Here is a 14,824-nt window from a genome sequence, read left to right as displayed (position 1 = left end):
CTCGCTCGGGTTTTATGAGGGATGGGGGAGACACGTGAGGCTCCGTAAAGTGCTGTGGGCACGGCCTGAGTGCCTGGCCCGGCAGTGATGGGCCAGAGGCCGCTCCCAGCTCCGGGCACTGCCAACAGCACAGGGCAGGGAATGGCGGGCAGGGGGCAACGCAGGTGCCCCACAGCCCCTCGTTCCCATGGCTGTGCCCTGGAGGGTCCCCATGGAGCTCCAAGTCAGGGCTTGGCCCCGTGAGCACTGGGGAGAGCAGATCAGGGATGACCTCCAGCACCATTCCAATGGAAATTCCCAGATTTTACCCCGCTAGCCCAACCTGGAGTGGGCAACGTCCATCCCTGCCCATGGCGCTCCAGCTGGTCCCGGACCCAGCAAGGCCGGAGCCCCTCGTCCTCCGGAGCTGTCCCGGTCCCCCCGGACCCCCACGTGCAGCACCGCTCCGAGGGGTGCGGCCCCTTTAAGAGCCGAGTGGCGCCAAACCCGCCTCACGTGACCGCTGCCCGCCCCCCGGTGGGCGGGGCCTCGGCGCGCGGGCTCCCGCCAGGAGAGAAGCGCGCGGGACCGGCCCCACGTGTTCCTGGGAGCGGGATCGGAACCGGGATCGGAACCGGGACCGGGATCGGGACCGCGGCCATGGCCCAGCTCCGCCTCACCGACTTCTTCGGCCAGACCAAAGGGACCACCGGAGCCCCGGCCAAGCGCAGCGGCGGCCGCCCGCTCAAGGCCGCCCTCGCCGGTGCCCCGGTGCACCGGGAGGAGGAGGATGGCGTCCCGGCGGGGCTCAGCGGGCCCTCGCTGCCGCTGCCCGGCTCGCCGCGCACCCCGGCCCGCGGGGGCTCCCCGGCGCTGCGGGGCCTGGCGGGCAGGAAACGGAACCGGCGGGAGATGGAAGCGGGGTCGCCGCTCGGGGCCCGGTTCGGGGAACCCAGCGGGAAGTCGGCGCGGAAGAGGCTGGAGCTGCCCCGGGACGCGGAGCCGGGGTCTCCGGGAGCGGTAGGGACCTGGCGGGGTGGGGGATGCGCCGCTTCCTCTGGGATGCGGCCCTGCAGTGGGATGCGGGAGGATAAAGGGGCGGGGGAGCGGATGGGTGCGTGTGGAACCAGAAAACAACAGCCCCGCAAGCGTTCCTCCCCTTTTCCCCGTGCAGGACCCCCCAAACTCGCCTCCCCTTCTCCTGATTCTCAATCCCCCCCTCACCTGACTGACCCCTGCCCCAAGTGCACGAACCCCAAAACTCGCCCCCTTCAGCCCCTCTGCCCCTATTGCAGACCCCTCCATGGCTCCCCCTCCCCGTGCAGGACTTTGGGGGGCACAGGGGAAGGGGCTCCGGGCGGGTGGGTTCCCGGGACAGTCCCTAAGGAACCCGGACAGTCCCTAACTCTCCTCCCCTCTCTCTTGCAGGCCACCAGCTCCTCGCCTCTGGCCACTCCTCGAGCCCCGACACCGCTGTCACAGGACCCGGCCGTGTCCCCCCCGGCCAGCACCAGCGGCTCCCCGGGCCGTGGGCAGGACACGGGGACAGAGCCCAGCCCAGGATCCCCGGGACCGGCCCGGCGCCTGCAGCGGGTATGGGCTGATCCCGGCTCCGCTCCCGGCTCTGGATTCGGTGCCGCCTGTCCCGCTCTGACCCCGTGTCCCCTCCCTGCCCAGGAGGACGTGGCCGAGCTGCAGGGCCGCCTGCAGAGGATGAAGGAGATGAAGGTGCCGGGCCAGGTCCCCTCTGTCCCCAGCGGGACCAGCAGTGACCTGAGGGGCCGCCTGGAGCGGGTGCGGCAGCTGGAGCAGCGCGTCCGGCAGAGGAGAGCGGCCACCGGGGCTGGGGACACCAAGGACACCGGGGCTGGGGACACCAAGGACACCGGGGTGGCAGCTCCAGAGGGAGAGACCAGGTGAGGAGCTGCAGGGGCGATTTGAGGGGGCTGCCACAGCTCTGAAGTGGTTTTGTGGGGGTCTGAGGGCTGTGGGGGCTCTGAGCAGTGTGACACCGATGCCACAGGTGACGTGGCCCCAGCACCCACCCAGAGAAGGGCTTTGGGGTGGGGTGGGAGGTGGGCACGGGGTCAGCAGCAGGGCCCTGACCCCGTCCGTCCCTCCCCACAGGCAGAAGCCCCCGGCGTACCAGCGGTTCCACACGCTGGCCCAGGAGCTGCCCCCGGGGCTGACGCTGCCCTACAAGTTCCGCGTGCTGGCAGAGATGTTCCGCAGCGTGGACACCATCGCCGGGATGCTCTTCAACCGCGCCGAGACCGTCACCTTCGCCAAGGTCAAGCAGGGCGTGCAGGACATGATGCGCAGGTGAGCTGGCCCCTTTTGGGGTCCCAGCAGCCCCTTTTGGGGTCCCAGCTGCCCCTTTTGGGGTCCCAGCTGCAGCTCTGGGCGTCCCCAACCCCCGTGGTGCTGTCACAGGCAGTTTGAAGAGCAGCACCTGGGGCAGATCAAGGCTGTGTATCCCAGCTCGTACCGGCTGCGCCAGGAGAAGAACGTCCCCACCTTCGGCAGCGGTGGGAAGAAGAAGTCTGAGTATCAGCTCACGCTGGAGCCCGTCCTGGGGGAAGGTATGGATGGTTTTGGGGTGTCCAAGGGCTGGCTGATCCCTGAATCCATAGGGATGCTCTGCTTGGTCTGTTGATTTGACCCCCTGAGCGTGCTGGAAGTGGGAAACAGGTTTGGGACAGGAGGGAGAATGTCCAGGCAGCGACTCAGCTCCATGGCAGGGCTCAGGTCCTGTCCTGCCGTGGTCTGTGCCCTGCTGGGGCGTGTGGGTGACACTCGTGTCCCTCCTGGCAGAGGAGAAGGTGGATGGGCGCCCGCACCTGTCGGCGTCGCGGCTGCTGGAGCGCAGGAGGGAATTCCACCGCAACCTGGTCAACATCGTCAGGGAGCACCACAAGGTGAGGGGCACCTGGCACCCCCTGCTCTGGGCTCTGGGGTTGTCACTGGTCCATCCAGGCTGAAGGACACGGAGGTTCCTCTTGGAGGTGGGCTCTGAATCCGCTCCCTGTGTCACCAAGCTGTGCTGGGAGCGCAGGGCAGCGGCTGCCTCTCCATCCTGGTGCCATGACACAGCTCTCACCCTTCTCAGGCATTCCTGGCTGCCCTCAGCCCTCCCATGGTGGTGCCAGAGGAGAAGCTGACCCGGTGGCATCCCCGCTTCAACGTGGACGAGGTGCCGGACATCAGCCCCGCGGAGCTGCCGCGGCCGCCGCAGGAGGAGAGGCTGAGCACGGCCCAGGAGGTGCTGAGCACGGCCCGGGGCATGCTGAGCCCCAAGGTGAGCCAGGGCACCGTCTGTGCCACCTCTGGGAAGGTGTGGGTGGCTTCCCACTGCCAGAGGGCAGGGATGGATGGGATATTGGGAAAGAACTGTTCCCTGTGAGAGTGGCAGCCCTGGCACAGGGTGCCCGGAGAAGCCGTGGCTGCCCCTGGATCCCTGGAAGTGCCCAAGGCCAGGTTGGACACTGGGGCTTGGAGCAGCCTGGGCTAGTGGAAGATGTCCCTGCCCACAGCAGGGGGCTGCAAATGAGAAGAGCTTCCAGGTCCTTTCTCACCCAGAACATTCCATGATTCCATGAAGCACTCCAACTCCTCTGTGCAGGCAGGATGGATCAGGATCCCTGGGCTGGGCTGCCGGGTGACAGCGGGGGCGGCAGAGGGGAAACTTCTCCTTCCTCCAGCCTGAACTGTAACCCAACTCCTCCTCCCTCTTCCACATGAGCAGATGGAAAAAGCTCTTGCCAACCTGGCCCTCAGAACGGCCGAATCCAGCGCGGGGGAGCCGGCACTTTCCAAAGCCCCAACCCCTGCCAGCACCTCCAGCGCGCTCAGAGGGGTGTCCCAGGGGCTGCTGGAGCGGGTGAGTCGCCGTGCTGGGCCTCACACGGGGCTGGGGGCACTCCCTGTGTCCAGCCCGTGCCCTGGGGGTGCTGCCCGTGCTCAGGGTGGGTGTCCCAGGGGCTGCTGTAACGGGTGAGTCACACCGTGCCAGGTTCACATGGGGCTGGGGGCATTCCCTGTGCCCAGCCCATGCCCTGGGAGTGCTGCCCATGCTCAGGCTGTCCCCTGGGGGCACTCCCTGTGCCCATCCCCTCCCCTGGGAGTGCTGCCCGTGCTCAGGGTGGGTGTCCCAGGGGCTGTTGGAGTGGGTGAGTCACACCATGCTGGCTCTGGGGGCGCTCCCTGTGCCCATCCCCTCCCCTGGGGGTGCTCCCCGTGCTCAGGTGTCCCCGTTCCAGGTGCGGGCCAAGGAGGCGGCGCGGCTGGCGGCGCTGCTGACGCGGGACGCGGCGCAGGAGCAGCGGGCGGCGCGGCTGGCGCGGCTGCCGGCCCTGGCGCGCCTCCTGCGCGGCGCCTTCGTGGCCGAGAAGAAGGCGGCGCTCAGCATGGAGCTGCTCTGCGCCCGCCTGGCCGACAGCTGCCCCGAGCTGGTGGCACCAGGTAGGGATTTTGGGGGGTCTCTCTGTGGGAGGAAGGGGATGGAAAGAGCCGAGTGCTGATCCCACTCCTCTCCGCTGCAGGTGAGATGGAGAAACACGTGCGGCTCTTCGCGGAGCTCCTGCCAGACTGGGTGGGCATCCACAACCTCAGGACGGACGTCTACGTCAAGCTGGACAAAGAGAAGGACCTGGGCCTCGTCACTGAGAGGCTCAACAAGGCGGCCAAGGAGGCTGGAGCTCTCTGAGCCCCCCCCCCCGATTTGGGGTTTTTCTGTGCAATTTCAGAATGTAGCAAATCCTGACAGCACTCTGGGTTCTGGGCTGGTCTTCGGGTGCCTGAGGAAGGGCAAAATGCCTTAATTTAACTGATCCTGTGGTGGGAGCTGTGAGGAGTGTAGGTCCCCTAGTCCTGGAGCAATCCTGGGGTGGTGATGAAAGCAACCCTAACCTGAGGAACCTTTTCTTCTCCCTTTCCTGGTTCTCCTGAAGGTTCAGTGCATGAGGGGTCTCCTGCAGGTCCAATTTCAGAGGTTTCTTCCATTAACTGGGTCCTGGTGGGGTGAAGGCAGAGCAGGGCAGGCTGAGAGGGCGACAGGCAGGAAGGAGTGAGAGAAAAAGTCACAAATTGATGTTTCTGGAGCTTCGGGCCTCGTTCTGTTTTTAAGGGAGGGAAAACGCATCTTCCAGTCCTCACTGGAAACAACTGCAGGACTTGTCAAAACACATTTGTATTAAATGTTTTAAATATAGCTGACTTGTGTTAACCCAGTGCTCTTCCTCGCTGCCTGTCTCGTGGTTCTCCATGGCAATTGGCGCCGGCAAGGGCTGGCTCCCCATCCAGCTCCTGGAGAAAAACTCACTGGAAAAAGTGAGCGTGGGCTTGCAGGGAGCTGAATGCAGCTTTTGTGGATGGGGCTGGGGGAGCAGCTGCTGCAGGACCGGGGCAGGCAGGGATCCAGGGTTTGCTTTTCCCAGGGGAAATCCCAGGCCACTCAGACTGAAGTGGCTCGGCAAGAGGGACAAAGAGGGTGAGGATGGCACAGAGGTGCTGGGCTGGCACCGTGCCCAGGTCGGGGTGGGAGATGCCCATGGGCACAGCAGGCACAGCTCACAGTGCTCCCCAAGGCAGGCTGGGGCTGGGGAAACCAGGGACCTGCAGGGTCACAGCTGGCACTGCTCCCCAAGCCTGGGGACACCAGGGACCTGCAGGGAAAGGGGGCTCGCTCATCCTCTCATCCCACGCTGCTCCTGGGCAGATTCCTCACCTTAAATGCTGGGCTGGAGTCTGGCAGCAGCTGAGATCCTACAGCACTTCCTGAGGGAGCAAGAGCCCTTCTTCCTCCTCCTCCAGGCCCGTGCTTGCCTGTGCAGGAGCGTGCCCATTTTCCAGGGAGGAGGAACAGGGATTAAACCCAGCCCAGGGTTTGGGTGTGAGGCTGGGGGCTCCTGAGGCAGGCTGGGCTCTCAGCCCTGCTCAGGGACCTCACTGTGGTGGGAAGGAGCTGGAGTGGAGCAGGACTGGAAAGGAGCTGGAATCAGCAGCCAGGCTCTCATCCCAGGAGAGCTCTCAGTGAGCTCCTGTTCTATTCCTTGGGGTAAAACCCTTCTCCTTGGGATAAAACCCTTCTGCTCCTCGGAGTAAAACCCTTCTGCTCCTCGGAGTAAAACACTTCTGCTCCTCGGGGTAAAACCCTTCTGCTCCTTGGGGTAAAACCCTTCTTGGGATAAAACCCTTGTGCTCCTCGGGGTAAAACTTTTGTGCTCCTCAGGATGAAACCCTTCTGCTCCTCGGGATGAAACCCTTCTCCTTAGGATAAAACCCTTCTCCTTGGGATAAAAAACCCTTGTGCTCCTCAGGATAAAACCCCTCTGCTGCTGGGGGTAAAACCCCTCTGCTCCTCGGGGTAAAACCCCTCTGCTCCTGGGGGTAAAACCCTTCTCTTTGGGATGAAACCCTTCTCCCACCTGGCAGCCGCCCCTGACCAGCCTGGTCTGTCCAAGCCGATGACATCAGGGGCTGCTGGCAGGGCCAAGGCAGCGTCCCCACGTTCCCTGATGTCACCTGCTGGCACGGGCAGGGCTGACGCCGCTTCCCCAGCACGCAGCTGCTTTCCGTGGCTCTCGGGGCTGGAATTGATTTTCCCTCCTCCTCCTCCTGCTCCCCCGCAGCAGGGAGCTGTGATGTGCTGCCTGCCCTGGCTCCCCAAGGCTTTGGAGCAGCCTGGGCCCCAGGGAATTGTGTTCCTCAGTGCAAACTGAGCAGCGCTGAAGGGGCTTTTCAGGAAAAGGGGATGAAAGTAGCTGGAATGCTCCTTCCAAGTGGAGGGGCTGGCTGGGAGGTGGCCCCAGGTGCTGGGCGGGGAAGGGGAGCTGAGCTCACCAAGCCTCTGCAGCCAGAGGTGGGTGCAAAGTAAAGAAAAGGCACCTGAATGCTCCCTGGGAAACAATTCCAAGCATTTGGGGGACGAGGGAGAGCTCACAGCACAGCCCTGCCCCACTGACCAGCTGAGACACTGCCAGGGGTCATTCACGGCTTCAGCCACTGCAAGAACAGCTCTGAGACAGCTTAGGAAATATAAAAATACATCAGTGTTTATTTTACCTGTGAGTCCAGTCCCTGCTGGGCCAGGGACACAGTCCCTGATGGTTTCAGGCTCGTGGAAGTTTTGGCACACAGGGATTTACTGTGAGCAAACTGAACTATGCTGGAGGAAGCATCTCCAAACCCCCTCACACACCAGAGACCCCTGCAACACCTCTGCTGGGCCTCCCCTGGCACCAAACTCCCACCAGGACAGGCTCTGATGGCCCAGGACAGCCCAGCAGAGGGGAAGCAGCAGCACAGGAGTGGGATGTGGTGCAGGAGAGGGGGAATTGTGCTGAACAAAAGGTGCCTGTGGCCTCCAGGGAAGGAAAACACTGACTGGGCTCATCCCACAGCAGCACCACCCCGATTTAAGGGCACAGCAGGCACCTCATTCCCCTCAACAGGCACAGCCCTGGTGCAAGAGCAGCTTGTTCTGGTGTGACAGCACAGAGCCCCAGCCCATCCTGAGGTCAGATACAGCAGGATTTGTCCTTTACAGAAATAACTGCTTTTTGCCCATCTCCTGTGTTTCTTTGGGAATTTTTCAGCAGGTTCCTTGGAGGCTGACAGCCCAGCCCAGGGAATGCTGGTGCCCTGTCAGAGCTCTCCTGCCTCAGCAGCAATATTGTCACTTTGGTCTCCTAAAACCCACAGATTCAGAGAAGCTGCATCTTGGTCTCCACCCCCCCCAGTCAATCTGCCTGTTCTTCCTGAAAGGATGAACTCCAAAAGGGATCATTACACTCAACACAGTGCTTGGGAAATTTAGGATTGAAGAGCTCTGGCCACGCTCAAAACCTGTGATTAACCCCATTCCCCCTTCCCCACCCCCTTGTGACAGCCAGAGTCACCACATACAGCCCCAGATTTGTTCCCAGTGCTCCCTCCTCAGTCATACTGCAGCAGGGAGTGGAAAGGGATGGAATTCAGCTTCTCTGACCCTTTCAGGGCTTTCAGCTCGATGATCACCAGGCACTCCAGGATTTCAGCCTTCAGCCTCTTGAGCAGCTCGCAGGCAGCACGCATGGTTCCTGTGGAGGGGAGCAGAAACATCCTCACTCCAGGGGCACCCCAAAGCCACCCCTGCTGCTGCCAGGCTGAGGGTGCCAGAGAGGTGTGGATACCCCTGGCAGTGCCCAAAGCCAGGCTGGAGGGGGCTTGGAGCAGCCTGGGCAGGGGTGGGACTGGATGGGATTTACCCAGCCCAGCCATTCCATGATTCCATGCACTCAGGGGTACAGGATCACAGGCGCTTCCCTCACCTCCAGATTTATCCCCCCCAGCCATTCCATGATTCCATGCACACAGGATCACAGGTGCTTCCCTCACCTCCAGTTGCCAGCAGGTCATCCACAATCACCACCTTCTGTCCTGGCTCCACAGCATCGCTCTGGACCTCCAGCTCAGCCTGCAGGGAGCAAAGAGCAGCTTTGGTTTAGTCTGGCCTTGGGGAGAAGCCCCTCAGGAGCTGCTGGTTCATGCTGGAGCACAGACAAGTCCTCAGCGACATCAGCATAAACACTCAGCACCTAAAATCCCAAAAACCCACAAATTCCAGCTACAGGGGAGCGCCACAGAAACACAGAGCAGGGAGGGGATTGCTGGGCCAACCCTCTGGCACACCAAGATCCTGAACTTTCATGGTGTGAGTTATGGTGGAATGCTATCCCAGAGCAGCTCTCCGGCGAGGAAAATCTCCTGTCACGGCCTGGGGAGCTCTGCCTAGAGCCAGATCCAAACTGGCACCTGTTTGGATGTGTCACACGAGCTCAGTTGGCCCAAACAATCCTCGTGGCTTAGGCCTGGCTTTGGGGGCTCTGCTGCTGTTAGTTCCTAGTGGGAGTAGCACAGGCTGAGGCTCAGCCCCCGGGCAGCCGCGGGTTATGGGGCGGGATGGGGGAAGCCATGCAGGGCAGCTCTGACTTACAGCACTTACTGCCAGAGTGGGGGACACTCTCCGTGGTCATGCCCCTGGATTCAAGCCAAAGAAAGCCATTTAGCACCAGGTCTGAGCACCACCCCCTGAGAAGAACCACGGCACAGCACCAAACATCCCCCGTGGGCACAAACGGAGCGACCGCGGCTCGGGGCCGGCTCAGTGCCACTCCCAGGGCATCAGAACCCACCCTGGGACCCCCTCCCCGCGGGTTCAGCCCCCCTGGCCCCCCCAGGGTGAGCCCCAGGCCTTGCCTTGCCGTACTCCAGGCTGTAGGAGATGGACTCAGTGGCACCGGGCAGTTTCCCCTTTTTCCGCACGGGCACGAAGCCGATGCCCAACCTCTGCGCCAGCGGGGTCCCGATGAGGAACCCCCGCGAGTCCAGGCCTGGGGGCACAGCAGGAACAGGCAATCAGGGAATCAGGAATCATTCACCTGGGAAAAGGCTTCCAAGACCATCAAGTCCAACCATTTCCCACCCAAGGCCACATCCCCGTATTTTTTGCAATGGTGACTCCACTGCTGCCCCGGGCAGCCCGTCCCAACACCTCATCACCCTCTCAGTGAATTAATAGTCCCTCATACCCAACCTAAACCCACCCAGGTGCAACCTGAGGCCTTTTCCTCTTGTCCCATCACTCAGATTGGAACCATTTCACTGAGGGAAGGTCTTGGCATAACCCCCCCTGTTTTATCCTCCCATTCTAAAAGCAATTTGCTCTGAGGGTCACTTCTGAGGGCTGAAAACACAGCCCACACTCCTGTGTTTAACTCTTCTGGCCCCAAGAGCCCATTTCCCTCCCCTCTGACCCTTTTCCTTAGAGATAAAGGCAGCAGGGCCCTGGTATCAGCCCAGCCACACGAGCAGGAACTCTGCACCTCGGGCAGCCCTCACTTATCTCACCTGGGCCAGGTCTGGTCTGTGCCCCTTTGGCTGTGGCCCAGCCCAAGCTCTGCCTTCCTCTTCCCCAGCACCTGGCCAGGTGAGCTGAGGTGTTCTGGCCACCAAGGCCGTTTGTGCTGGCCTGGAAAGGCTCCCTGAGGACAACCAGCTGGGACAGGGCCTGCCTGCTCTGAGGACAGCGTGGGGACACTGCAGGCTCTGTGTGCCCCCTCCTTTTAACAATGAATTATGCAACTGGCGTGGAAGTGTCAAAGGGCACCTGCCACATCCCACAGCAGCATTTCAGAAAACCACAGCAGGAGGGGAAGGGTAGAAACTGTCTTGGTGTTACCTCATGACAGAGGCCAATGTTCAGGTGATTTCTGTGTCCAAGGGCTACGACATTCCCCAAGGGCCACCCCACACCTCCCACCCGGCACACACTGCTCAGGGCTGTTCAACCAACACTCACCCACAATGAAGTCGATTTTCGGGTAAAGTGCCCTCACGTGATCCTCCAGAAGATCAATCAAAGCCCTGAAGGCCACAGGATCCTTCAGCAAGGGGCTGATATCGCTGCAATGAGGGAGGGCAGGGGTGAGGGAACTGCGGGGCTGCCCTGGAAACGCTGAGCCCCTGATCCCAGGGGAAGCTCCGGATCCCAGGGAAGGTTCCCGAGCCCGGGGAAGGTTCCTGGGCCCAGGTAAGGTTCCTGATCCCAGGGGAGGCTCCTGATCCCAGGGAAGGCTCCTGATCCCAGGGAAGGCCCCTGCCTGGTGTTGCCGGGGCCAGGGATGGGCAGCGGGCACAGGAGCTGGCAGCGAGTCCCCGGCCCGGCTCCAGCCCTGCTCCCATCCCCAGTTCCAGCGCTGGTCCTGCCTCCGTCGCCGGCCCCATTCCCTGTCCTGGTTGCAGCCCCAGTTTGCTCCCCGATCCCGTCCCGGTCTCACCGGAACAGCACGCCGGGCTCGGGGAAGTCCGGGAAGGGCCGGACGCGGTCGCGCACCCGGCGCAGCCGCTCGTCGCTCATGGCGGCCCCGCCGTGCGCAGTCGCCGCCGCCGCTCCGCTCCCGCAGGCCGGAACGGGCCGGGAGGGGCGGGACGGGGGCGGCACCGGAGCGGGCGGCACCGGGGCAGGGAGCGGCGGTGACCTGGGGACGGAGGGTGTGGTACCGTGGGGCATGGAACATCTGTGCCCCCGGTGCTTGGCGCTCCGGTACTCTGGAGTTTGGAGCTCCGGTATCCCGGGGCATTGAGGATCAGTCCCTCCGGTATTTGGGGCATTGAGCCCCAGTCCCCCCGGTATTTGAGGCTCCGGTACCCCGGAGCATTGAGCATCAGTCCCCCCGCTGTTTGGAGCTCCGGTATCCCGGGGCATTGAGCCCTGGTCCCCCCGATATTTTTGGGCTCCGGTATCCCGGAGTGCAAAGCATCCATGCCCCCAGTATCTGGAGCTCCGGTATCCCGGAGCATTGAGCCCCAGTCCACCCCGTATTTGGGCTTCTGGTACCCCGCGGCATTGAGCCCCAGTCCCCCCGGTATCCCGGTATTCGGAGCTCTGGTATGCTGGAGCATGGAGCATCGCCCTCCCCGGGCACACGGAGCTCTGGTATCCCCGTGCACAGAGCCCCAAATTCCCGGTGCGATGAGGTCTGATACTCCAGACATGGAGCTATCCCAGAGCCCCCAGCCCCCCAGGAAGGTCTGGTACCCGAGGACATGAGGCCGATACCCCCAGTGTGCGTGTAGCTCTGACACTTCATGCACAGAGCCCAAATCCCCCCAAGCATGGAGCTCTGATAACCCTGGCACATGGAGCTGCAGTTCCCAGGTGCATGGAGCCCTGGCACCTTGGCATATGGAGCTGTAATTCCGAGGGGCATGGAGCTCTGATAACCCTGGCACATGGAGCTGCAATTCCCAGATGCATGGAGCTGTACCACCTTGGCACATGGAGCTGCAGTTCCCAGGTGCATGGAGCCCTGGCACCTTGGCATATGGAGCTGTAATTCCCAGGGGCATGGAGCTCTGATAACCCTGGCACATGGAGCTGCAGTTCCCAGGTGCATGGAGCTGTACCACCTTGGCACATGGAGCTGCAGTTCCCAGGGGCACGGAGCCCTGGCACCTTGGCATATGGAGCTGTAATTCCCAGGGGCATGGAGCCCTGATAACCCTGGCACATGGAGCTGCAATTCCCAGATGCATGGAGCTGTACCACCTTGGCACATGGAGCTGCAGTTCCCAGGGGCCTGGAGCCCTGGCACAGCAGTGGATGGAGCCCCAGGCTCCACTCTGAAGAGCTCCCAGGTACTCTGCGTGGAGCTGGATTTCCCTGCCCGGCCCCAGTCTCAGAAAGGAGCTCCCTGCCTTGGGGCTCCATTTGCAGCCCCTCACCCTGCTCAGCACAACACAGCCAGCAAACTCCCCAGGACTTCACTGTTTCCTGCTTTCCCATCCCTCATCACCTCGTGTGAACTCCTGGAGTCGTTGTGTGTTTGTTAAACCCGTTGGTTGGGATGAGGGACAATAACACAGCCCCAGGTCCTGGAGCAACAGCTCCTGGTGTCACCGAGCCCTGGGCAGGGCAGGGAGCTCCCACAGCTCCCATCTCCCATCTCCTGGTGCTGAAGGTTGTTTGGCCATGCAAAATCCACCAAGTGAGTCCAGATCTCCTCTTCCATTAGCAAATACACCTTGGATGTGCTCCAAACCCATCCAGGCATGGCTCGCTGTGGAAAGCAGGAGCAGTTGGAGCTGTAACACCCCTGGCTGAGCTCATTGTTTGCTGTGAGAGCTGTGACTGGGAAAACTTCACCCACAGCCTTTGGAGAGCCCCTGCCATGGCAGGGACACCTTCCACTGTCCCAGGGTGCTCCAAACCCTGTCCAGCCTGGCCTTGGGCACTTCTCTGGGCACCTGTGCCAAGGCCTGCCCACCCTCACAGGGAGGAATTTCTCCCTAACATCCCATCTAACCCTGCCCTTTGGGGAAGCCATTCCCCCTTACCCTGGCCCTAGTCCCCAGTCCCTCTCCAGCTCTCTCAGAGCCCCTCCAGGCACTGGAAAGAGCCCTCAGGTCCCCCTGGAGCTGCTCAGGCTGCACAACCCCAACTCCTGTTAGGTTAACTCCCTCTGCTGCCAGAGACAGCCCGTGCTCCCTCCACAACCATTCCCCCACAAACTGAGGCTTTCCCTGGACTCAGATTATCTCTCTGGCACCAGAAGAACCCTCCTGGGCAGCTGCTGCAGGGCAGCAGAGGGGAGGAAGGACAGGGCTTGCAGGGGAGCTGGGGCTCGCAGCGCTCACACTCCCTGCCCCGAGCTGGACGGGCTCCTCTGCTGACCTTACAGCACAGCACTGCACAAGGAGCTCTTCCAGCAACTCCTCTTCTTCCTGGCAGATGGAATTGCTGATGGAATTTATCTGCCTACTCGTGGAAATAAATAAGCAGGAGTTTATTTCCTGGGAAAAAGGATCTTTTCAGCCTGCCAGGCAGCTCTGCTGCTGCCTCTCACTAACGGAGGGGCCGGAACGGGGGCTCTGTGTCACCCTTGTCCTGTGTGTGACCCCCCCCACCATCCCACCCTCACTGCAGGACACTCCACCACATTTGAGGGAGGTTCCCAGGCCCCTCATGCCAACCAAGCCCAGGCAAACCTGGCAGGATGAGCTGCTGAGTGCCCCCACTGAGTGCTCCCCTCCTCCTGGACGTGGGACCAGTCTGTCCCCATCAGACTGACTGATCTGAGTCAATCTGTCCCCATCAGTTCTGCTGGAAAGGGCACAAAGGTTACACCAAAGTGGACTTGCAGTGACCCAGCTGCCAGAAACCATGGTTAAAAGACAACATTCCTGAGATTCCTGTTGAGCTCCTCACTTATCCCCCATCCCCAGGGATTCCAACTGCACCCACCAGCACAGATTGGACTGGAACACCCCAAGGAAATCAGTTTTCCCTGTGATTGTTCCACCTTCCAAACAACACCGCCGACTCCTACTGCAATTTCCATCTGCAAAGAACTTTCCTAGGACCCCCTTCCAAATGTGATGTCAAAGGGCTCTGGAATATCACCCGGGAGGTGACTCCACATCCGCTCTGAGTGCTCCGTGCCTGGCAGAGGAATCAGCACCTGGAATCTGCATTCCCCCAGGGAACTCTGGCTTTGCTCTTTTCTGGACACCACCAGTGATTTAAAAGTGCTTGGAGATCCTGATAGCAGAGGTGTTATTAGCCAGGGAGCACAGAAGCTGGGAATATAAAAGCCTGGGAACTGACTTTAATCAGCTTAACCAGGCAATTAAAGAGCTGTGCTGAGCCTGGAAGTTTCTGTTCTGTTCAGAATTTTAACACTTCAGTGTGAAGTGGAACAAAATGCCCCGAATTTCAACATCTCCCTTCCACGAGGGAAAACTGAGCACAAAAATTTCCCTGCAAATCCACTGGAATGTTTCAATCTCAGCTGAGGAAACTCATGCACTTTAAACCCTTAAAAAAAAAAAAAAACACAACCAACAACAAATTTGAAATATCTTATTTCAACACCAGAAGAATGCAGCTCCCCAGCCAGATGCTGGGCTCGGGATGGAAGCCTCAGACCTGGTTTTGTCCCCCTAAAAGAGGGAAAAGTGTGGAAAAAATAAAAGTGATCCAGCTCTGCCTCGCTGGGAGCCCAAGGCAGCACCTCCTGCCTGCTGCAGCAGGTTGGATCAGGCCCTTGGAGAGGACACAAAACTCCTCTCTCTGCCCTGGCCAGCCTGGGTTTTGTGTCTGATCCAGAACTAATGGATTTGGCTCGCATTCCTCGCTGCTGGCTTTTATCTGCTCTCCCTTTCAGCTGGGAATTGTGCTACCAAGCTCCTGTCACCCAGAGGGTGTTAAGTGACTCCAAGAGGGACAAAGGCCCACAGAGCTGCCAGATTTCCTCTCTGCAGAAGCTGGAAGGCAGAAGCTTTTTCTCCCTTCTAAAAGACCACA

The 14,824-nt window shown here is 61.1% G+C and overlaps 3 protein-coding genes across 3 annotated transcripts in view; 1 reads left to right on the top strand and 2 right to left on the bottom strand.

Moving 5' to 3' along the window:
- GALNS (galactosamine (N-acetyl)-6-sulfatase) overlaps positions 1–14,824 on the bottom strand; it is a 95,492-nt gene that overhangs the window by 35,005 nt on the left and 45,663 nt on the right. The gene's annotated exons all lie outside the window — the stretch shown is intronic.
- CDT1 (chromatin licensing and DNA replication factor 1) lies at positions 640–4,684 on the top strand. The gene is made up of 10 exons (XM_054269424.1): positions 640–999; positions 1,408–1,572; positions 1,657–1,895; positions 2,107–2,301; positions 2,413–2,561; positions 2,794–2,897; positions 3,089–3,277; positions 3,725–3,859; positions 4,239–4,440; positions 4,521–4,684. The coding sequence occupies exons 1-10, from the start codon at positions 640–642 to the stop codon at positions 4,682–4,684; spliced, it is 1,902 nt and encodes a 633-aa protein (XP_054125399.1).
- On the bottom strand, positions 7,006–10,882 carry APRT (adenine phosphoribosyltransferase). The gene is made up of 5 exons (XM_054269450.1): positions 10,797–10,882; positions 10,319–10,422; positions 9,217–9,350; positions 8,356–8,434; positions 7,006–8,057 (listed from the first exon to the last, which is right to left on the bottom strand). The coding sequence occupies exons 1-5, from the start codon at positions 10,874–10,876 to the stop codon at positions 7,915–7,917; spliced, it is 540 nt and encodes a 179-aa protein (XP_054125425.1). The 5' UTR covers positions 10,877–10,882; the 3' UTR covers positions 7,006–7,914.

The sequence above is a fragment of the Melozone crissalis genome, unplaced genomic scaffold (assembly GCF_028551555.1).
Source record: "Melozone crissalis strain CALT ecotype California unplaced genomic scaffold, PUWL_Pcris_2 ptg000007l_1, whole genome shotgun sequence".
Taxonomy (NCBI): Eukaryota; Metazoa; Chordata; class Aves; order Passeriformes; family Passerellidae; genus Melozone; species Melozone crissalis.
This window is presented reverse-complemented; position numbering and strand designations above follow the sequence as displayed.